The sequence below is a fragment of the Homarus americanus genome, unplaced genomic scaffold (genome assembly GCF_018991925.1).
Source record: "Homarus americanus isolate GMGI-L3 unplaced genomic scaffold, GMGI_Hamer_2.0 scaffold19065, whole genome shotgun sequence".
Taxonomy (NCBI): domain Eukaryota; kingdom Metazoa; phylum Arthropoda; class Malacostraca; order Decapoda; family Nephropidae; genus Homarus; species Homarus americanus.
Window position 1 is genome coordinate 917,723 of NW_024757463.1, and position 25,038 is coordinate 942,760.

General features: G+C 40.0%; 1 protein-coding gene across 1 annotated transcript in view; it reads left to right on the forward strand.

Moving 5' to 3' along the window:
* Nucleotides 1–25,038, forward strand: part of LOC121857535 (zinc finger CCCH domain-containing protein 13-like) — a 47,933-nt gene that overhangs the window by 16,895 nt on the left and 6,000 nt on the right. The window contains 3 exon segments of the mRNA XM_042353618.1: nucleotides 14,804–14,863; nucleotides 21,267–24,174; nucleotides 24,176–24,968. Of these exon segments, the coding sequence (XP_042209552.1) occupies nucleotides 21,440–24,174; nucleotides 24,176–24,968 (3,528 nt within the window). The 5' untranslated portion in view covers nucleotides 14,804–14,863; nucleotides 21,267–21,439.

Genomic DNA, 25,038 nt, shown 5'->3' on the forward strand with positions numbered 1-25,038 from the left:
TAATTTTGTTAAGAGAATTTATTAATTTAATGTTTTATAGACAAATTAAATATTGATGAAATTTTTAATCAGAAAATAATTGTTTTTATCAATAATTCAATGTTGATTTTAACCCCGAAATATATCTTGATAATTATGTTTTAATTTACGTGATTATAGTTGTTATTTACGTTATTATTTGTTATTTTGTTGATTAATTATGCTATTATTATTTTGTGAAGGTTAATGGCGTTTTATTAGTGTTGGAATTTCTCTTTTAGTAAACTGCTATTTGTTATGATTTCTCACTGTACGTCCTTAACCCTTAACATCGTTCCTCTTCTTTACGCCATGTTGAACAAGTTAAACGACCCGCCCTACTGACTTATTAATTTTTATGTAATGTTTATAAATTAACCGAACTTTAGCGTCACTTAACTTATCCGAACTTGGGGTATTTTTAGCCTTTATCGTCATCATCATTAAGATCGTCATTATTATCATTAATGAGCGTATTTACTTGTGTTTACAGTATTGCCACGTCTTTAGAAGTGTGCCACATCTTCTCAACAGTGTTACCAACTCCTTTCGTCAGTACTACCCTCATTAACATCTTCCTGTGTACTCATTGTTTAGGGCGAGAGGATGTTTGTGGTCTTATGGTCTGGCAACAATGATGGATATAGTTCCATATACCCATTTCTCTTAATTATATAAATAATTAAATAAATTAAATAAATTAATATATATATACGGGATATTAATTAGATATTTTAAGTACATGGGTAATAAATAAACAATAATACATCGTTAATTATACTGAATAAATAGCATTTCTGTGTTGAGTGTTGCCATATATATGTCATTGTTTTTATTTTCACTTATTCTGCATCTCCAAGTAGGAAATATATGGACAAATTCTGTAAATATCCACATCTAGAATGACTAACAAGACAGACAGACAACCCTGACCTCTATACTTGCAGTAAATACGAATCATAATAACCCAACCTTGACTGGATGGCCCAATTGGGTAGTTAGAGGGCGCCAACTACCGCCATTAATTGCCCTATAGTGTAGAGGTCTTGCGATCGTTCTATAGGTCAATGTCGGTCTGTTTATCGGTGATTTTGTTGCTTGATCTATCTATCTGTCTCGTCTGTCTGTTCATTCTGTCCGTCTGCCTGTCTGTCTGTCTGTCTGTCTCCTGTCTGTCATCTGTCTGTCTGTCTATCTGTCTGTGTCTGTCTGTCTGTCTGTGTCTGTCTGCCTGTCATCTGTCTGTCCGTTCGTCTGTTCATTCGTTCGTGTCTGTCTGCCTGTCTGTCTGTCTGCGTTCTGTCTGCCTGTCTGTCTGTCTGTGTCTGTCTGTCTATCTGTCTGTCTGTCTGTCTGCCTGTCTATCTGTCTGTCTGTCTGTCTATCTGATCTGTTGTCTGTGTCCGTCTGTCTGTCTGTCTGTCTGTCTATTTATTTATCATTGAATATCTATCACACACACACACACGCACACGCACACGCACACACACACACACACAGAGTATGAGTCATCGCTCCAGACAATTCCCTTGGGGGCATCTTACCTCTGGTACTGGGTCGACCTCCCTCTCTCTCTCGCTCTTTCTTTCTTTCTTTCTTTAACCTCTTATTTCTTTTCTTTCTTTCTTTCCTCTCTCTCTTATTTCTTTTTCTTTTCTTTCTTTTCTTAACTCCCCCCCTTGTTGATGTTGTTTATTTGTTTGTTCTTTCCTATCTTCCATTGCCTCATCCCATTTTCTTTCAACATATATAAAAACTGCAAATAATAAACAAAACCCCCATATGGCAACACTCCAGACAGATACCATGCTGTTATTAATCATCACATTAATTCCATAACACCTGATTTAATTACACAGGTACAGCAGGTAATTAACTAATCAGGTATGGCCGTTCTACCACACCTTGAAAGTTGTAAATAAATAATAAACTGAAATTAAACCATGAGCTCGGTATGGCAACACTCTCGGCCAGGTTACCATATAGGGATGTTATGATGTATTTATTGGAGTTTCTCGTCTGGGTAACCTCTAATTTCCTGCTTGTTTGTTGACTGAGTGGGTTTTGATGTTGTCTCAGTCTTTGTTAGATTCTTAAAGGCTCCCGAGTTGAATTTAAGCTTAGAGGCTAAATAGATTCTCAATTCAATCTACTATTATTATTATTATACATACAATCCCTTATTACGGGAAATTTATAAACAGACGTCAAACTAAATGACTATCATCAACGCCATCTATGATCGTGTGGTGAAACTAACAAACCTTCAGGCATCATCCATCAACAAGGAGAAGTGACGCGTCTTGCTCTATATTTTGATGTTGAACTCTCGACCCTTAACTGTATCACCTAGAATCTCGTCTTTGAGCATAACTACGGATATATAAATAACTTTGTCAGCCTAACCTAACCAAGCCACTCTGGGGTATAATTAATTACAGAGAGGGGTGTAATTAGTGGATATTACGTAGGATGTAATTAATACGGGGTACGGTATTAGATCCAAGATGGCCGCTACGGGTGAGGAAATTTCAGCATTCGAGTTAGCTTAAAAAAAACGATTATTTATACAGATTATATTAAAGTTATTGTGATTATCGTATTATTTATGGAAGAGATTATAGAATACCTTTAATTTGATTGTAAAAGATTATAGGGACGTAATTTTAAAGGGTTAATTATATTTTGTTTAGCAGAAGAAGAATTGTTAGTTATTTCGATTTATTATTTATGTGAAATCTCTCTCTCTCTCTCTCTCTTCTTCCTGTTTCTCTTCTCTCTCTCTCTCTCTCTCTCTCTCTCTCAAGAATCCTAAGGTAGGAAATGCCTGGTGAAGGAGGCGGGAATACCCAGACAGGTAAGTCCAGGTATGGTGAGGTGAACGCCGCAGGGTGTCGGGTGGTGAAATTTGCATAGATTGACTGATAGAGAGAGAGAGTAGGGCTAATTAGAGAGAGGGAGAGAGAGAGAGAGTAGGGATAATTAGAGAGAGAGAGACAGAGTAGGGCTAATTAGAGAGAGGGAGAGAGAGAGAGAGAGGGATAATTAGAGAGAGAGAGAGTAGGGCTAATTAGAGAGAGGGAGAGAGAGAGAGAAAATAACGAGATAGAGAATGAAAAGAGAAAGAAATGAATGAATCAGTGAATCAGGAAGTGAATCAGTGAATCAGTAAGAATGTTGGGTGGGTCACCTCGAACGTCTGGCAGCGAGGTTGTTAAATGGTGTACCCAGGTTAGGAGACGTTATCTTACCTAGTTATTACCCTTCTCTCTCTCTCTCTCTCTCTCTCTCTCTCTCTGTTATAGCCCGCAGGTGAGAGAGAGAGAGAGAGAGGTAATTTAGTCTCTCAATTATTATTATTATTATTATTATTATTATTATTATTATTATTATTATTATTACTATTACTACTACGACAACTACTACTACGACAACTACTACTACAACTACTACTACTACTACTACTACTACTACTACTACTACTACTACTACTACTACTATTATTACTACTATTATAGCACTAACTGGCAACCCACCACCAGAAGGCGTTAGGTACAGAAGGGTTAAGTTTCCTCTCTGTCTACACCAATGATCTGTTGTCATCAGCTGTCTGGGGTAAAGATGGCCGCCGGGTGTTGACGTTTTTGTAAGATCTGGATTTAAAGTCGACTGAATCCGTCTGTTTATTTATTTATTTATTTTATTTGTTATTTTTGCATCATTTAAGAGATAGATAGGAGATGAAAACATACATACAGACACATACATACATACATACAGACACATACATACATACATACATACATACATACATACATACATACATACATTCATACATACATACAGACAGACACAAGTGAACTTAGAGAGTAGGTTAAGATTAAATTGTGCGAAGGATAACGGGTTAGTTCACATCCGGTGAGAAGTGAGGTACCCACACGGCTTGGGGGGCAGGTAGATAGATAGATACTAGATAGATAGATAGATAGGATTGTTACTACTACTTCTAATAATAATAATCATCTCTTCTCTCTCTCTATCGTAACCTCTCTCCTGACCTGACCCACTGAGTCACGTGACCTCTTAAATGACCTCGTTCACCTTTAATTGGTAGTTTGGAGCATCTTCCTCACGACCCGAGAGAGAGAGAGAGAGAGAGAGAGAGAGAGAGAGAGAGAGAGAGAGAGAGAGAGAGAGAGAGAGAGAGAGAGAGATATTATTTTTTATTGATATATTTTTTAATTATCATTATTATTATTGTTATTATTGTTGTTGTTGTTGTTGTTGTTGTTGTTGTTATTGTTATTGTTATTGTTGTTGTTGTTGTTGTTGTTGTTGTTGTTGTTGTCACACTCGAACGCAACATTGTTTACATTAACTCGACCATAGAGAACGGGTAACAAGATAACATAACTCACTCATAAACACCACAAATACGTCCCTTAACAGACAGAAGGACAATACCACCTTACGACAATTATATAACACAATGGTGAAGGTTTCAAATTGAGGCGTTGCATAATTTTTAATGTGTGTTTTATAAGGTAGACTTTCACATAGATACAATAGGTTACGAGGCTCTTCTAATTGGTGGTAGTTTAGCGCTTGTTTGGGAGGTTGTTTGTGTGTTTATTGTTTCTGTGGGAACTGTTGTCATAATCCTCAGTTAACTATTCTCTTTATGGTAATCACACAATGGCTTCCTGTTTGTCATCCAATCATATTTAAAAACTACATCCCTCTATGATTTAACACATATTTAAAGTAATCTTAACTTATATAAGGATTAAATATGGCGGCAGAATACCCCAGAGACTCAATTAAAGCAAAAAAAGTATTAAAAACTGATAACAATTCCCCCCCATAACACTCCGTCATGTCAAACCAGAAAGTATAAATTCCGTAAAGATCGACTAAGAGTTGGATTCTCTTCCTTTTAGATACGATGTGTTTTTGTTCGCCATAAAGGATCGGATCCCATAAATTGGACTTGGATGCTCTATTTGCATACATGAATAGTTAATTTTGTCTCTTATTGGGGATTGGGAGGTGGTGGTGGCTGTTTAGTGATGTTCTTTTGGATTTTAAATGAGCTTGTTTATAAAAGCTGAATTAAACAGAAAAATTATAATCTTAAGCTAAAATAATTAATCTAACCAACTCCCCAAAATATATTATTCGTGATCTGTAAATCCTGTTGAGTTTATCCTGTTTCTGACGTCATCAAGGGACCCCGGTAGCCAGAGATCCTGTATGTAAAATTTGGCGGGGAAAAACTCGTCTTAAATCAGCGTTACGTAAATACAAAATTAATTATCGATTTTGTGTTTTTGTTGATTTTAATGAAGGATTTTATGATTAATGGCTTTTATTTATTTATTTTTTGTTATTTCGTGAATGATATACCGTTTGGTTTTTGTTTTGTTTTGTTGGTAAATAATTGTTTTGATATTGACCTTCTGTTATTGACCTTTTGATTGTATTTGACCTTAATTAATGGGAGTAATTGATTAATAAAATTACCATAGTTCGACTTGTTACTCACAGATGGCGTTGATAAATGTAAATAAACAAATAAATAGCGTTATCTTTAGTTCAACCTCACACTCATAGATGGCGTTGATGTGTCTCTCTCTCTCTCTCGCTCTCTCTCTAGTTTAGCTTCACACTCATAGATGGCGTTGTATCTCTCTCTCTAGTTGAGCATCACCCCGACAGATGGCGTCTCATAAATCACTACCAATACTTCCTTCTCTTGGTCGTTAAACCCCCTCAGTGACGTAATTAACGACCCTTGCGTGTGTTAAACGACCTTTCTAACGCCTAACTGTACGTCTCGTTAACCTAGGGAAGCGAGAGAGGGTTCAATAGTGCATTTCATTACGTTCTTTACCTTTATCGTTACGCTCTCTATAATGATTCCTTTAGTTTATAAATTTACGTCTTTATCTATAGTATATTTCCTTATATAATATAGCTTTCTCGTTAATATATAAGCTATTTTAACATTTATATATCATAATAAAAACAATGACGTGGGTAGACGAGGAAATAACTGAGAATTATGTTCCAGTCAGCTGAGGAAACCCAAGATGGCCGCCGTGACGTCATAGCCTGGTGTCGTCTCTCTTACCACAAGTTATCGTTTCGTTTGTTTACATTGACTTTAGTGATAGGTTAATGGGGGGATGATTTAGGCTCTGTTTTAGGGGGATATTTGGTGTTTTGAAATTTGGTGTTTTAGAAATTTGGTGTTTTAGAAATTGGTGTTTTTAGGGAATATTTGGTGTTTTAGGGATATTGGTGTTTTAGGGAATATTTGGTGTTTTTAAGGAATATTTGGTGTTTTAGGAATATTTGGTGTTTTAGGGGAAATTTTGGTGTTTTTAGGAATATTTGTCCTCTGTCTGTCTCTATTTATCTATCTGTCTGTCTGTCTATCTATCTACACAGACAGACAGACAGACAGCAACAAAAATCATCTAATCCTCCCAACACAGACTAATCCCTCCCTAATCCCTCGCTAATCCTCCCTAATCAGCCTAATCCACCAATCACAGACCAGCCCAATCAGCCAATCACAGACCAGCCCAATCAGCCAATCACAGACCAGCCCATTTAATTGACACCTTGTTATCGGAGGAGGAGGAGGAGGAGGAGGAGGGGGGTGGGAAGGGTCGTAACAGCCAATTAGATAGTTCAATTGTGTCGTTAGTTAAGGAATGGTTGACGTGGACAGTTAATGAGAGGCCGGGGGATAGGGAATTACCTTGTTTGGGTGTAGTTTACTTGTTTGGGTTTGTTTGCCCCCAGGGTGGGGGAGGACTGGGGTCTAATGGGAATAAGGAGTGGTAATCCTCCCTCTCCCTCTCACCCTCCCTCCTCTCCCTTCCCTCTCACTTCTTCCTCCTCTCACCCTTCCCCCTTAGGTGCGGATGTGAGTGGGCTGCTGTGTGGGTGTTAAGTAAGGTGGGGCCTCAGGACACACTTACACACGACACACACACACACACACACACACACACACACACACACACACACACTGGACGTCCTTGTTCAGACGAGCTCTTAAGAATAAATATCAATGTTGTTTATGCTCTGATGCTGTGAGGTCAGGACACAACACTGTTTGGAGATTAGGAAAATAATATGACTGTTCTCTCTCTCTCTCTCTCTCTCTCTCTCTCTCTCTCAGGAGTCGAATTAAAGGGGTTGAAGGCCAAAAACTCACCAAAAGTATCTAGTAATGAGGTCGGGAGTCGAATTAAAGGGGCTGGAGGCGTGGGCGTGGGCGTGTGTCCGTAATTCCAGGTCGTATCCACCCACTCATTGTTGACAAATTTGCGCGCGCTTTTTGGTTTGTTGACAAATTTTCGCGCGTTTTTTTGTATTTTTGGTTTTCAGTTTGTTTGTTTGGATGATTTTGTTTTTATGAGCTTTTATTTGGTGTTTTTATTTTGTTGGTGTTTTTTTATTTATTTTTACAGACACACACGGAAACAAATTACTCACATGTAAACACGCACACACGGAAACAAATTACTCACATGTAAACACACACACACACACACACACACACACACACACACACACACACATTATTCTCCACTAGATGGTAGAAACAGTGTTGCCACAGTGGTGTTATACCATCTGTCATTGGCACCACTGAAGGTTACCACCGCGCCCTTCCTTGTTCATCCTAGAGTAAAAAAACGCAGTACTGTATGTATGTCCTTGTTCATCCTAGAGATAAAATAACTTACTACGCACTAGGAAAAAATAAATCTTTGTTCTTCCTAGACTAAATAGAATGTTAATTTGACCATTGTTCTTGTTCATCCTGTGATTTAATACTTCCCTTGTTCATCCTGTAATATATGTTTCTTGTTCATCCTATAGTTCACTGATCGTTGTTCATCCTACGGTGGAAAACATATTACTCATCGTTGTTCATCCTATTTTGAAAAACGTCATTTGCTTAGGCTATTTCACTAGTCGTTGTTCATCCTAGAATAAAAACACATCACCTATGGGCAAATAATTCAGTTTTTGTGTGTGTGGGCGTAGGCGCGCTAGCTGCTCGAAATTAATAGGCGAAATAGGTAAATTTTGTCTCTAGTAACCTAACCTAACCAAACCCAACCCTAATCTAACCAAACCTAACGTAATCTAACCAAACATGTAATTGGTTCGACGTTACATTAATCACCGATATAACGACCCAATCACCCAATTAGTGAGAGTTTCTTCGTCTGTTTGTTGATAATTGGAAGAGAAATTGGATGAGAATTTATTGTATGCAAATTAGTTTAGATGTGAAGGTGATACGGTAATGTGTATGTGTGTGTGTACGATTGGGGATGTGTGGTGATGTGTGGTGATGTGTGGTGGTGTGTGGTGATGTGTGGTGGTGATGTGGTGGTGTGTTGTGGTGTGTGGTGATGTGTGGTGGTGTGTGGTGGTGTGTTGTGATGTGTGGTGGTGTGTTGTGATGTGGTGGTGTGTGGTGGCGTGTGGTGATGTGTGTGGTGGTGTGTTGTGATGTGTGGTGGTGTGTGGTGGTGTGTTGTGATGTGTGGTGATGTGTGGTGGTGTGTTGTGATGTGTGGTGATGTGTGGTGATGTGTGGTGGTGTGTGGTGTGTGGTGTGGTGGTGTGTGGTGGTGTGGTGATGTGTGGTGGTGTGTGGTGTGTGGTGATGTGTGGTGGTGTGTTGTGGTGTGTGGTGGTGGTGATGTGGTGGTGTGTGGTGATGTGTGGTGGTGTGTTGTGGTGTGTGGTGATGTGTGGTGATGTGTGGTGGTGTGTTGTGGTGTGTGGTGATGTGTGGTGGTGTGTGGTGGTGTGGTGATGTGTGGTGATGTGGTGGTGTGTTGTGGTGTGTGGTGATGTGTTATGGTGTGTTTGGTGTGTGGTGGTGTGTGGTGGTGTGTGGTGGTGTGTGGTGATGTGTGTGGTGTGTGGTGATGTGTGGTGGTGTGTGGTGGTGTGTGGTGATGTGGTGGTGTGTTGTGGTGTGTTATGGTGTGTGTGGTGGTGTGTGGTGGTGTGTGGTGGTGTGTGGTGATGTGTGGTGGTGTGTTGTGGTGTGTGGTGATGTGTGGTGGTGTGTTGTGGTGTGTGGTGGTGTGTGGTGGTGTGTGTGATGTGTGGTGGTGTTGTGGTGTGTGGTGATGTGTTGTGGTGTGTTATGGTGTGTGGTGTGTGGTGGTGTGTGGTGATGTGTGGTGGTGTGTGGTGATGTGTGGTGGTGTGTGGTGATGTGTGGTGGTGTGTGGTGGTGTGTGGTGATGTGTGGTGATGTGTGGTGATGTGTGGTGGTGTGGTGGAATGTGTGTGATGATATGCAGAGATGTATAGTAATGTGTGTAGGTATTTTAAAGATGTGTGGAGGTGTGTAGAGACCTAGTGAAGATGTGTGGAGATGTGGAGAGCTAGTAAGGATGTGTGGAGATGTGTGAAGGAGGTGTGGAGGAGGTGGACAGGTGTGGAGGTGGAGAGAGGTGGAGGCAAGGCGTCTACAGGCAGCATCAAGGTGACCTCCACAAGTTGCGTCTTACTCATTCTAATTCCTTATCTCTCTCTTATTACCTTATCCATATATGTTTATCTATCGTTTTTTTATTGTTCTTTTAATGTTTTGGTTTATTTATTGGTTTTGGAAGTGAGGAAGAGGAGAAAATGACGATAATTTTGTCTTGATTCAATGCAATGGTGGTATCTTGGGGCCCTGTAATGTAAGTGTGTTGCCAGATGTCAGATAATATTGTATTTATTACTGTCAATATTATCATTATTTTTTATATATTCTAAAGACATATACCGCTTTATATATTAGTTTTATATAGTATTTTTGTTTAAAAGTGATGAATTACTCAGGATATAGCGGGAATATAGTTGAAATATGATCTATCCTGACCTGCATATATTAATGTTGCCACATGACAATCTTCCAAGCCTCCAGGTAAACACACATGGGACTCCCAACTTAAGAAAGTTGCATTAAAACCGAATTATTGTCATTTTCCGGATAAACATGACCTTGAAACATCCGATCTATGTTTTTAGATTTTTTATATATGTTAATTCCCCCTAAACTACTGTACTAGGAGAAAAAACAGACCTAAAATAGGAATCTAAAATACTTTAGGTCATTATATATTCTAGTCTCGTATCCCCTGCAGCATTATGCCACCTGGATTCCATAGTGGATATTATTTTCATTATTTTCATTTTTATTCACTATTCTACAAACTACAATGGACTCTTAACTATATATATCTATCTAATTAATTAGTATTCAACTATCTATATATCCAATTACCTGATATAATTAGGTATAACGAGCCATTCTTTTGCGTAATTGGTGATTAATAAGTTTTCTTAAGTTTAGAGACGTTATACATTATTTATCGTCTAATGAATAACACTACAGTACTACGTCAATGTTTCCTATAATAACGATAACGGTAATAATAGTGAAATTCTACGATAAATAACTATATTATTAGTTAAATTCTATGATAAATAACGATATTATTAATTAAATTCTACGACAATGAACGATACTTAAGGGAAAATCTGACAATAGCTTTACATATCAATGGTGATTTAAATAAAGAGTGTAATGGTGATTTTAACATACGCTAAACGTGTACCAATTACCATTTAACAATTACCTATTTGTTTTTATCTTGTTAATATGGTAATAGGGTGTAATTGGGTCTATTAATGGGAGAGATAATTGCTATGGTTGAGTCCAATTTAGGCACGTTATCTCTTCTCTTATTTCCAGGATGATTTAAGTACTTCTATCGCCTCCTGGGAAAAAATTACGATCTCTGATAGTTTTTATTTCCAGGATGATTTAAATACACCTATTCACCTCCTAGGAAAAAAAAATCACGCTGTTAGTTTTTATTTCTAGGATGATTTAAATACTCTACCTTGACTATCCTAGGAAAAATAATATTGAAATGTAAACACAAAACGGCGTCTATATTAAAATTTTAGACAGACGAAAATAAACAGTTACAGACAGACAGACAGACAGACAGATAGACAGACAGATAGACAGAGAGGCTGAGGTCAGAGGAAGGTAAACCACGAAAGCCACAACTACGTCATAGAGCCTCACTTGACTACAGGAATGGTGATAAATGAGCGTCGACTTGCACACACCATTGACGACCTGTTGTGTTTATGTTAGAGAGAGAGAGAGAGAGAGAGAGAGAGAGAGAGATTCAGTCAAATTATATAGCACAATATAGATAGATTCTTCCTCCTCTTCTCGCCTCTCCTGAACTCATTCTAAAAACACCCCCTTTGCCCTCCCACCACCCCTAGCCCCTCCCCACCACCCCTAGCCCCTCCCCACCCTCCCACCCCTCCCTCCATGACTTTACAACAGGTCCAAGGTTCGGATCTTAGCCAAGTAACCTTTGACCTAAATGAAAGAGCTTCCCTCCCCCCTCTCCTCCTCTTCTCTTCCTCCTTCTCTCCTCTTCTCCTCTTCCTCCTTCTCCTCCTCCTCCTCTTCTCCTTCCTCTTCTCCTTCTCTCCTCTTCTCCTTCTCTTCTCCTTCTCTCACTCCTCTCATTCCTTCTCCCACTCTGTAAGGAATCGTGTGTGTGTGTGTGTGTTCTAGGTATGTATATTTTATGTAAGTTTATGTATGTATGTACTGTATGTATGTATGTATGGATGTGTGTATGTAAGTGTGTATACATGTAGCGTGTATATTCGACAAGTGGGCGTCTATGTAAGTGTGTTCATGTGCACCGATGCGTGTGTACGTGTGTGTGTGTGTGTACGCCTTATCATGTGCACCGATGCGTGTGTACGTGTGTGTGTGTGTGTACGCCTTATCATGTGCACCGATGCGTGTATGTAATTAATTTGACCTTCAGAGGGAAAATGGCTGAAGTACGTGAGAGAGAGAGAGAGAGAGAGAGAGAGAGAGAGAGAGGTAAGGATTTAGAGTCCAGGGTTTGGTTAAGGTTAGGTTTTATTGAGTCAGGTGTGAGGTTGGCAGGTGTCCTTGATGCTAATTCTTACGCCCAAACATCCTCTCTCTCTCTCTCTCTCTCTCTCTCTCTCTCTCTCTCTCTCTCTCTCTCTCTCTCTCTCTCTCTCTCTCTCTCTCTCTCTCTCTCTCTAACACTGATTGGTTAAGAATAGAATCATCCTGTCTCTCACATTGTCATTGATTGGTTGAAAATATTCCCTTCTTGATTCTAATTGGTTAGAAAGCCGACCAACTTGATGCTGATTGGCTAAACCTCCCTGAGATTCCAGTTTTGTTTTGTTTTATTATTGTAAGTATATTTTGACATTAATTTAATATAACACAAAAATATTTATTATATAATTACAATAATAATTACTTTGATTATATTACGTAAGTTTATAATTAAAATCTTAATTATTCTTGCCATCGTGAATGTCAAAGAAGTCCTCTGATTGGCTGAGCTGGAGTATAAACGCCAGAAAGAAATCAACTCATCTATACTTCCTTTACTGCATTCGGAACTGCCTAAAAAAAATCCGTTTATGTGTAAAACTCAGTTGAGTGGAAATATTATCACGAATTTCTTTCTTTCTATCTTTTTTCGATCTTAATTCGGTGTTTTTTTCTTTATTTTTTTCATTATCTCTCTCCAGCGTTGCGTCTGAACTTGCCTGAATAAAATGGTGGGTGGGGCGATGTTCGTTTGTTTTGCGGAGAATAATTCAATCATTTATATTCACGCCTTGTGTAGTTACGCTTAATTTAGTCTTTATTTATTTCTATTCATTTTCTTTTGTTTTTTCTTTATTTGTTTTGTGTCGTGTGTGTGTGTGTGTGTGTGTGTGTGTGTGTGTGTGTGTGTGTTTCTGTTGCCGATGTTCGTTTGTTTTCCAGGAATTTGATGTAGTGTTCGATCGTTTATAATTCGATTTGTTTTTTGGTTTTATTATGTTCATATTGTCTATACTTCTACCTCTACTACTACTACTACTATCACCATCTTATTTGGGCTCTATAATCACCTATAACTCGTACTATTAGCGTAAATAAAACAGAATAAAGCAAGACAAAACAGAATTATACGCTTGGTGTTTGTTTTCTCTCTTGGGAAGTAAAAAAAACCCGGGATTTATTGACGAAAAAATATAAAAAACACAAAAATGGAAAGAACAAGTGAGCATCGGCAGTGACCTTGGCTTTGTATTCGTATAGTCTTTGATTCCTTATACTTGTTCCCCCTCTCTGTCTCCCTCACCTCTCACTATACCCCCTTCCCCTCCCTCACCTTCTCTACCCCCTCCCTTATGCCCCTTCCCCTCCCTCACCTTCTCTACCCCTCCTTAAGCCCTTCCCCTCCCCAACCCCCTCTCCCCCCCCCCCCAATGCCTCCCCCCTCCCCACCACCTTTTCCCACCTCATCAAGCAACGTTCGAACGATCCAATGTGACTGTGACTTCAGCTTCAGTATATCTCACATTTATCCAAATTGTGCGTTAAATGTAGTTATAATAATAAAATATACAAACAAATAATAAAACAATAATAAAAAAATCGATTTAATAATAACAATTAACCACACATTAAAGATTAAAACAAAAATATGGAGGAAATTCTCTTCATATACACAAGAACACGACGCCATCTTGAATACATTGTCAACAGGATGGAAATACCTAAAATAAATTCCTTCTTTAATCATTTATCACTTTATCCTTATATTATTTATTTCACATTATTAGAAATTATTAAAACTAGATATTATTTTAGCTATTGTGTTAAGTTTTAGGGGTGAAGTGTGTAAATACCTTAGGCACGTGGTCCTGTTCGTGGTTATTTGCTAAACATACTGTAGGGTAATGTTCTCAGGTGACTAGATTATGTTAAATATAAACTCGTATATATGTCCTTTTGATCTTGGCTCGTGTATCTATCTATCTATCTATCTATCTATCTTTATCATCATTTCATGCAAAAGCCAATAATTTTTAATCTTACCTTAACCTAACCTAACCAAACCTCACCTCGTTTATTCCTACTTGGCGATGTAATTTTTTGGAGGCGAAATTTGACTCAGTTTTGGCTGGAAAATTAAATTATTTGGTAATTAATTTCCCTAATAAAATTGTAATTGTTTTTTTTAGTTATATTTTTAATAATTATTTTAAATTTATATTAATATTTATTATTTTTTGTGAATAATAATTTTACTTAATTGTGTTTTAATGTTTTTAAATTGTATTTTTATTATTTTTAGGCTGAAATATAATTACGATTTTTTTTATATTTAGGATTTTTAATAAAAATTGTTTGTTTACATATATGACATTTATATTCAGGGTCCCTTGAGTTTCCAAATACTTATTTTTAACTAATTATAATCATTAATTATCAAACTAAACGATAATTAATACAAATAATTTATCTTGGGGTGTTAAAAAATAAGTAATAGTTTAGTTAATAGTTAAATAATGGTTAAATTGAGTTAAATAATGTTAAAATAATGTGTGTTAACGTGGTACTGTTCAGTTGCCAAGTGACGAATTTTCTATCCCACTTTTTTGTCAAGTGGGGCTTATGACCTTTTAGCTCGCGCTTCCTACATGTTTACCCGGTGATGTCATTCTTGCCCGGACGACCCCGTTACCCCTCTCTCTCTCTCTCTCTCTCTCTCTCTCTCTCTCTCTCTCTCTCTCTCTCTCTAATAACAACAGAGATACACCAAACAAGTAAACAAACAAACAAACAAACAAACTAACATCATTCTTTTGTTTACAGAAATCGCCGTCGTCAGTGTTGCCAATAACGGATGACTGCGTGAGTGACCTCGTCTTGAAGGTGAGTTGGCATCACTGTCAGTACATCTTAACCTTATTGGACAAAATCTGGACAAAATTGGATGAGGTTTTGTCCAGTTACTAATAGGAGACGATTTTTAGATTGATTATTATTATATTTGTTATTTTTTTGCTATTATTCTTTATATAATATTGATTTTTTATCGTTTTTTTATTTTTTAAGGGGAAAATGGTGTTCGTGGTGATTCCTGTACATTATGATGTTTATGTTATTGTTCGGGGTAGTTTATGTACATTAGACGTTATTAAATTATTGTTCGTGGTAATATGTGTACATTAGATGTTTATATAATTATTCGACTTGATTGGTGGATTTACAGCATAGGATGACGTCAAAGGTGTTCTAGCTCTGTGATTGGTGGAATTACAGCAAATAGGATCAATGGTCGCGATATGACGTCAGGGGTATAGTACTCTATGATTGGTCAGGATGAGTGACGTTAGGTTTCTGGGTTTCTGGGTGACATTAAGTGTCTTACGTCATAGATCTCGGCAAAAGTTTGATGCTGATTGGCCAGGTTTGTAGGTGACGTCATTATTGTCCGAAATTATTGGAACTCTTGATAATTACTACACCAGCATATGTACACAGTAGACCACACGTACACACTAACACACGTACATACTAGCACACGTACACACACACGTACACACGTCCCACATTACGACGTCGCACAAAGACCGGAAGTGTTATAGAAAAAGAAACCTGTGTGTGTGTGTGTGTGTGTGTGTGTGTGTGTGTGTGTGTGTCAATGTAAGCCAATGTGTGTGTGTGTGTGTGTGTGTGTGTGTGTGTGTGTGTGTACAGCCGCCCCACACGCGTCAACAGAACTGGAACACGGGGTTTGGCTAAAAGACTCTCTCTCTCTCTCTCTCTCTCTCTCTTTGTGGTTGTGTTGCGATATGGAAGAGACAGACAGACAGACAGACAGAGAGACAGACAGACAGACAGACAGACAGACAGACAGGCAGACAGACAGACAGGCAGACAAACAGACAGACAGACAGATAGACAAACACACAAACAAACAAAATATAAACAAATACATCAATTAAAAAACAATAATATAATCGTAAAAATGTAAATAAACAACATTTTTGGCGGGAAATTTTCAGAGCGCATTCGACCACCGCGTAAAAAAAATATGTAAATAACAGATGATAAAAAATAATAGATCAGTAAACATGTAAATAAGAGAAAATATAAGGAATAATAATAGTCTTCTTAAACAGTTCGGGAAATCGTAAACAAAACAGGAATTTAATTTTTTTGATGGGAAAAATTGGGGCGGGAATTTTTTTGGCGGGAATTTTTTTGGTGGGAATTTTTTTGGCGGGAATTTTCAGGGTGGGAATTTTTTTGGTGGGAATTTTTTTGGCGGGAATTTTCAGGGCGGGAATTATTTTTTTGGCGGGAATTTTCAGGATGGGGATTCTTTTTTTGGCTCCTATTAAGTAATTTAAATGGCTGACTTGACATTTAAACATACATAAACGGAGATATACATATGTAGGTGTTCATATGTATGTAAATATTTATCTGAAAATACCTACATGTGTACACGTGTAAGTATAGAGGTGAGGAGAGTGTACGTAGGTGGTAGTGATGATTCTCTCTCTCTCTCTCTCTCTCTCTCTCTCTCTCTCGACGTATTTATAATAATAATAATAATAATAAAAATTTGTGTATTTATTATTATTATTATTATTATTATTATTATTATTATTATTATTATTATTATTATTATTATTAATCAGTATAATAACCATACAGACTTAAACAACACAACACTGCTTTAAGAAATTATTTAAATGCCTTCACAAAATCTCTTTAAGTTGGCAACACTGTACTAGGTCAGAGTCCAGTAGTGTGGGCGTGTGTGTGGGCGTGTGTGGGCGTGTGAGGGCGTACAATCTCTAGTTTCACCGCTAACACCTTGCATATGTGATTTTGTGTGTTTGGTTAGGTTATGTTTTAAGTTAGCTTGAATTATGTCAGCAGTGTCTAATTAACCACCTGTATGTATGTATGTATGTATGTATGTATGTATGACTAACGCACACACTACAGTTCTCTTAAATACACATATAACAAAACTCTTCTCCTTTTTGTTATATTTGTATCAAATTGTATCAATAAATCGTTAAGTATCGTCTATGTAAAGCGATAAATGTTTATGTATTGTAATTTATCAACCAATAGTAGCGTTGATGACAAGGAAACGCCCTGCATAACCAATCAGGTGATAGTTTACATAACATCTGGGCAAGGTTATGCCCTCTAGTGGTCATTTGCGACATTACTATGACTCCCAGTTGAATAACCAATCAGGTGATAGTTTGCATGACGTCTAGGCAAGATTATGACCCACAAGCGGTCAACCGGGACATTACAACAACAGGATGACTGGCCAATGAGGTGATAGTTTACATAAGGAGTAGGTTATGCCCTCTGTTGGTCAACTGGGGCACTATTGTGACTACAAGCTGAATACCCAATCAGGTGGCTGTTTAGATGGCGTTTAGGTGAGGTTATGTCCTCTAGTGGTCAACTGGAACACTACTGCAAGATGAATAACCAATCAGGTAACAGTTTACATCAAGACACCAATTTACCAATCACGTGACAGCCTACATGACGCACAGAACGTCTTAAAACCCGATAGAATCCCGATTAAACTCTTAGGACCCGATAGAACCCTTAGAATTTGATCAAACTCTCTTAGAACCCCTTATAAGCCCTTAGAAACCCCTTAAAACACATTAGAACCACTTAGAACCCCTCATCAACCCCCTTAACACCCCCTAGAACCACTTAGAACCCCTTAGAAACTCATTAGAACCCCTAAAACCCCTTAGAACCCCCTTAAAACCCATGAAAACCCCCTTAAAACCCCTTATAATCCCTCACATGACTAGACACGTATAAGTACAAGGTGTGGTGCTTCCCTCTGGCGGTGAAATGCATAACTCATGACATCAACAACACGACCTGCCAATCAGGTTTCATCTTACTTGAGAGTTAGGCGTGGTGGGGGACAGCAGCACCGCGACTAGCCAATGAGATTGCGCCTTATATGACGGTAAGGCGTCACGAAAAACAATAACAAAATGTCCAGCAAATGAGGAAAAAGCTTACAAAAGGTCATGGGAAATAAATGATACCTCGAATTAACCAATGAAATGTCAGCTTACAAAAGGATTTGACTTCGTAAAAAGAATAACCAATTAGAATTCATGTTACAAAACGATGAGTCATGGAAAACACTAAAATAACATTGACCAATGAGAATTCAGCTTACAAAAAAAAAATAGAAAATATAAACCAATAAGAATTTAACTTACAAAGTCGAATATCCATCAAAAGAACAACAAACTGCATCTAACCAATCAGAATTCAGCATATAAGGCGATGAGTCATGGAGAAGACAGTAAAACCACAATTAACCAATCATAATGCAGTTTACAAGAGGGCAAGGCTCGGTGCTGCCCTCTGGGGGTTGAAGTAGGACACTAGCCTTTGTCCCGCCCTCACACTGCTGCCGCCCACATACCCTGCTGCCGCCCACTCACCCTGCTGCCGCCCACACAAGGTCACTGCACGTCGGCCGGTCATTGTAGGTCACCAGGAGGCTATCTTACGGTCAACAGAAATGATTAATTAATGGGTAATGATGATCTTTTGTTTCGATTCAATCATCTATACTTTTCCCATCATATTTGATCTAATACGATTTAAATTTCTTTTGTTTTTTATTTATTTTCCTTATTATCTTTATTTTTATTTTGTATTTTAAATTGAGGTTAATTTAATTTCTGTTTTGTTTTTGTTATTAAATTTCCCTTTAGAGATCCGATGCGATTTTGTTTACACTCAATCTATCACTCGTTATTAGAAGCTTCCCAGATAGATAGATAGATAGATAGATAGATAGAGTACTTTTCTCCTTGGTCCTACACACGATGCCTGGCCTATGACTCAACAAGGTCAGAGGTTAGGTTAGGTTAAGTGATGTACTATTCGGTAAAACCTGTGTCTTCTGCTACTACTACTACTCTACTCTACTACTACTACTACTACTACTACTACTACTACTACTACTTTCAACGTCAGTACACCAACACACCTTCAAACAGCATAAGTGAAAGTACTGTACTATCCCCTGTGGCACGCCTGTACTTTCCTCACACACTGATATCTTTTTTTTACACAATTCCCGTAAGTTTGGCAACGTCGCAAGTATAAGGTTACCTCACAGTGGCTCACGAAGTAGTTGAAATAACAATAGCGCATCGACCTGCCTCCGTTAGGGGTCAGGGAGGGTTTCAAGTGTCCATATTCTTTGTTTTTGCCGCGAAATCTCCCGTTCCAAGAGTCTATAAAGGTGTTGGATCGTGTTATTATCTCCGACTGTCACTTGTTTCATAGTTTGTGGAGTTTATAGGTGATTAAAACAATTACCTTTGATTCTCTCTTGTTTTGGGGGAGTTTATTGGTATTTAAGGGTCTTATTAGTCCCGATTGTCACTTGTTTTATAGTTTTTGAGGTTTATAGGTGATTAAAACTCATATTATCTTTGATTCTCTCTTGTTTTGTGGAGTTTATTGGTATTTAAAGTTCTTATTAATCCCGTTTGTCACTTGTTTTTGTTATTAGATTCTTTAGTTGTAAAGTTTATCGATGTTTTAAAACTTTCTAATTAAGATCGTCTTTTGTTTGACTATAAAAACCTTAATTAAATTGGAACTCATTCTCTGCGATTGACAGTTTATATTTATACGAGTTTAAATGGCATCTGAACACATTTCCTCCGGATACAGTCACTTATAGTTCTTCCCGTGTCATAAACGATACAGTCATTTATACTTTTCCCTCACTTTTCAGATGTAAACAGAAAAAGGCCAAACAATAGAATAACAGGACAAACCCGCCAATCTAGACCCACACCATTATTATTATTATTATTATTATTATTATCATTATTATTATTATTATTATTATTATTATTCCCTTAACCTTGACATTTTCATCTTACGGGTGATTTCTGGCACGCATTGCTGTGTTCCTCTCGACTTCCCGCGCCGCAAATGTTGTTGATAACCTTCGAGGGGGTTCCAGTTTTCCCGCCCTATCTGCTCTTCCTTATAACTGTACATTTTCCTCTTCTAAAAACTTGCTTGGGGAATTTTTGTAGACGTGATGGGGAATTTTTTGTTTACTTTAGGGAAATGTTATAGTGATGTTGGTAATAATAATAATGATGATAATAATAATAAATAATAATGATAGTAATAATACTAATAATAATAATAATACAGGAAGTTTATACGTGACCTCTCTCTCTCTCTCTCTCTCTCTCTCAGGTGAGCGAACACTTTCACCACTGCTTAAGGACATGAACCTATGAACGATACTCACTGACACACACACACACACACACACACGTAGAAAGTGACATTTAGGTGTAATTAATTTGAAAAAAAAAGACGCCATGTTTGAGCAAATTAAATATTGTTGATAGTTCATTAGAAGACTTACATCACGTAGTCAAAATTCACGACAACATGGTGCCGTTCCAATACTTTTTTCCATATTTAGACGAGGTCAATTATTCCGCAACTGAACACATGTCATATATTTTGAACTAATTAAGGAAAAATAAACATTATCTCTTAAAATAAACACAAATTCGGGTATTAGAAAATGTTAATGAAATGATAAGAGTAATTTAAGATGAGTAATGAGGTTCCAATAATGTCAGCTGTCTGCAAGGTCGCGTTTTCCATCAGGTATAGGAAAGTTCTCTTGAAAGTTAGGAGGGCATTTGTTCCTGGTTGTTTTGACGCCGTGGTGGGTCTGGCATTGATCTGTGTGACCTGGTTGACCTATTTGACCTCCGTGACCTGACCATGAAGAGTGTAGGGCGTGGTAATGACTTAGTTTTCTCGCGTCAACAATTCCCTCCTATACTACCCCCTCTCTCCCTCACCTCTCTCCTCCCTCTCCTCCTCACTCCCTCCCTCAGCCCTCACCACCGTTCAATGTCACGACGATAACAAAACAATGAAAAAAAAAACGCTAAAGTTCCCGCCAAAAATCTATTGTTTGTTGTTCCCGCCAAAATAATGCTTCCTGATGCTGACGTAAGATGGCGGTGAAAGTGTTGTTATTACTGAAGAAATATGTGTGTTATGTTCACCGTCTTCGTGGTAAATAGTCTTTTTAACATTATTACCACGGTGGGGGAGGTGGGGGGAAGGGAGTGAGGGGGGGATACGGACATAAACACAAACCTCGGGATGATTTTATACACACACACACTCACACACACACACCTGTATATGTCAACAGATGGTAATTAATTGTTGTGTTTTATTACAGGTGTGAGCAGCAGCAGGAGACGTAGTAGCAGTCGCAGTAGTAGTAGGGGTGGTGTCAGGTGGTTAGTATCAGTGAGTGAGGGCGTGTATAAGGTTGTGGGGTGGTATAGATAAGTGTGATGGTGGGGCGTGTGGGCGTGGAGGGAGGGCGTGTGTGAGCTCCGGCCCATAACCATGCCCTTAATACGGCCCTCTAACGGAGCACCAGAGTCCCGTAACCCCATTAAAGTCGTCCGTACCGAATCCATCAAATCAGAACGTTCCGATAAAAGAGTCTCGTTTAATAAAGATGTGGGAGTGAAACATATCCCCCGTGGAACTAAAACAAAGGCTAATGTGTTGGTAGTTCGCCCTCCTGCCTCGACCAACCGCGACGAGTGGGCTAATTGTTCCGAGGTGTATCGTGAACCCGTGTCTCTCAATTCACATCAGCTAGAACAACAAGCGGAGGATCTGGTGAGGCTCCTAGATCACGTGAATTGCGACGCCCAGCCTCCCAATACGCGTTCCTTGGATAGACCTCCTAAGAAAAACACCAAGAATCTGTCCCATCATACCTATAATAACGTTCTATTTAATAACGTCAGGAATAACAAGAATACCAACGTGACTAAGGGGGATTCTCGAGGTCGACCCAGGACGTTATCAACCTCAAGGACGACTAATCCTATCACTCGAAGGATAAACAAAGGATCACAGCCGAATTTACCCAACGGTGGCCCACTGTCTCATCGGCACAGATCAGCTGACCATTTACCCGATACAGATCTCGACTCGCCTCCCATACCCCGTCGAGCTCACCATCCCACAACCCACAAGTCCACCCCAGATCTTAACACCCTCTACAACAACAACCGCGAGACGTCTAACTACAAGTACCAACAAGTAGACGAAAGCCACCACCCACAACCAGTCCACGGCTACAAGTCAATTGATAATTTATATAATGGTCAACGACAGAATAACCTAACTCTCCCTCCTCCTCACAGCAATACTTACAAATCGGTGGATAATCTGACAGTAACGGATCCACTGCCCCCTACCCGTCTGCAAGGCTTCAAGTCCGTGGGTCATCTGCCTTCTACAGCCTTATCTGACACGGACGATACAGATATGGCGCGACATGAGCCTTATAAACCCAAAGTCGGGAACATCATCAAGAGATTCAACCAAGATGCGGAAGGAACACATCGGCAAACATCTATGGTTGATATGGCCACCGAAATGGACATTGGGCAACGAGGAACGCTAGAACCAGATCGTTATCGTAACCATAATAACAATCAGCCATTTAGTTACACCGGGACAGCGCCTTTGTCTTCTGTGCAGGTGGTAAGGCGGCTCTCTCCTCCGCGGGAACTAAGTCGAACTAGTCCCCCGCGTGATTCCCCTCCTCGTGACCCTCCTGTTTATGCTCAGGTGAACAAACGCGATGGAAGGGGACACACGAACGGCCGGAGAGACATAGAGAGGAACTACCACAACGCACGACAGGAGAGGGAATACTCTGCTAAGATTATTATCACCGATGACGACCACCGGCCTCCTTATGACGACCACTACCGCGATATGACTCCTAAGAATCTTTATCAGGAGGATGACGATGCCTATGAGAGTTACCAGGTCCCAGATGATAACCTTCGGCGCCTCCTACAGGATGATTTAGAAGCCTATAAGGAACATTCTAATAATAACATCAACATGTCTTCTGTCGGGGTTCAGACTGAGGCCTTACCCAAAGTTCCAACTCGTTCACGTAACAAACCCCACAAGAGCCCAGCGCCTTCCCCTACACGACAGATGACCCACCAACAGAAACAAGAGCACAGACAACAGCAACAGACCTTCCGCCAACACGAGCAGAAGCATCAATCCAACTATCGCCAGACGAAGCAGGAATACTATCAGAAGGACCCCAGACCTCAAGGGAACATGAACAACAACCTCACATCTGCGTCGTTAGTTCGTCAGATCAACCACGGCTTCGGCAGGACGGATCGATCACCATCCCCCCCACCTAGAGTCGCCGCCACACGTCAAATACGTCGTAACGTCGTTCCTCTCCTCTCCGATACGTCTGACTCGGAAGCCGAATGCCGACGACGCACAGTAGACCCCCTGGCTAGAATCAGAGACCAGGTAATGCAGAGAGAAAAATTACAAGAAGAGGAAGAAGAACAAGAAGAAGCGAGAATAAGAAGACCCATACCCCAGGAAAGTGGAGTCATGCCCTACAGAACAGAAGAAATGACTCCACTTACTATAGATGAAGTGGATGCCCTCAGTCTAGTGATGGAGGAGACAGGAAGGAAATCACTCGTGGTCTCTAATCAGGCTCAATCCAATACCGTCACTAGGATCTCGAATCATCGTTCCCGTAGGTCTGAGACGGTGACGGAACGAATCCACGGTAAGGATAGCCTCCCCAAGCCCCTGAAACCTGCCAGGGAGAAGAACCATGTATCTAGAGAAGCCACGCCCACACGGAAGGGTAGAGACACCCCCACACGTAAAGACCCGCCCACACGTAGTGACCCGCCCACACGTAGTGACCCGCCCTCACGTAATGAAACGCCCACACGTAATGAAACGCCCACACGTAATGACCCGCCCTCACGTAATGACCCGCCCTCACGTAATGACCCGCCCTCACGTAATAACCCGCCCACACGTAATGAAACGCCCACACGTAATGAAACGCCCACACGTACTGACCCGCCCACACGTAATGACCCGCCCACATTAGAGAAGAAGAAGAAGAATAACATAGAGAAGGAGAAAGTAATAAAAGCCGCTAAACAAAAGGAGGAGAAGGAAAAGAAGAAGAAGAAGAGAATTAAAATCAAATTCTTCTATGACCCGAGACCCCAAGATGTGCCAGACACCGACCCATTGGCTAATTTTACCGAGTAGAGGGACCGGACGAGAGGGACCGAGACAACTGCTGAAGAGAGACCGGAGAAACCGCCGTGAAGAGAGGGCCTCACCGCGAGACAACCGCCGTGAAGAGAGGGCCTCACCGCGAGACAACCGCCGTGAAGAGAGGGCTTCACCGCGAGACAACCGCCGTGAAGAGAGGGCCTCACCGCGAGACAACAGCCGTGAAGATTCTCAGGAACGACGGAAAGACGAAGAGGAATACCGGGACGACTACCACAATGACCGCAACGACCGCACAAGCATCGAGAGGGACGACCACCACCACCACCACCACCACACAAAACGACGTAGCGAGGAACGCGAGATAAGAAACGACTACCAGATGCGTCGAGAACTACCTGATGTTCTCGACGACACGACCCTGAGGAAAGAACGCCGCGTGGCCTCTCGAGAACGACTAGATACGACCCCACGACCTAACAAACGCGGCCAGAAAGATCCCCGTGAGGCTAGAACGACCCGTGAGCGCTCCTACGACTCTTACGACAACAAACGACGTAATTCTAAAGACTCCCGGGATTCTCGTAGTCGTTCCAGGGACGACCGGGTCTCCTACAACGACTCGGCTGAGGAACGACACCACAGCTACGACCACGACGATGAGGACGACGAGAGAGGCTCACCAGATGGTCGTGCGGGTCGTAGCCTGAGTGACAAGTACCGCACGGCCCCTGTGTACGACCCCCCTGATGAAGACGACCAACCAGAGAACGACCACCACCAGCCGCCACCACCACCAGTTGAACAACCACCACCACCTGAGGTACTCTCTCTCTCTCTCTCTCTCTCTCTCTCTCTCTCTTTGTTTATCTATCTATCTATCTGCCTTCTAT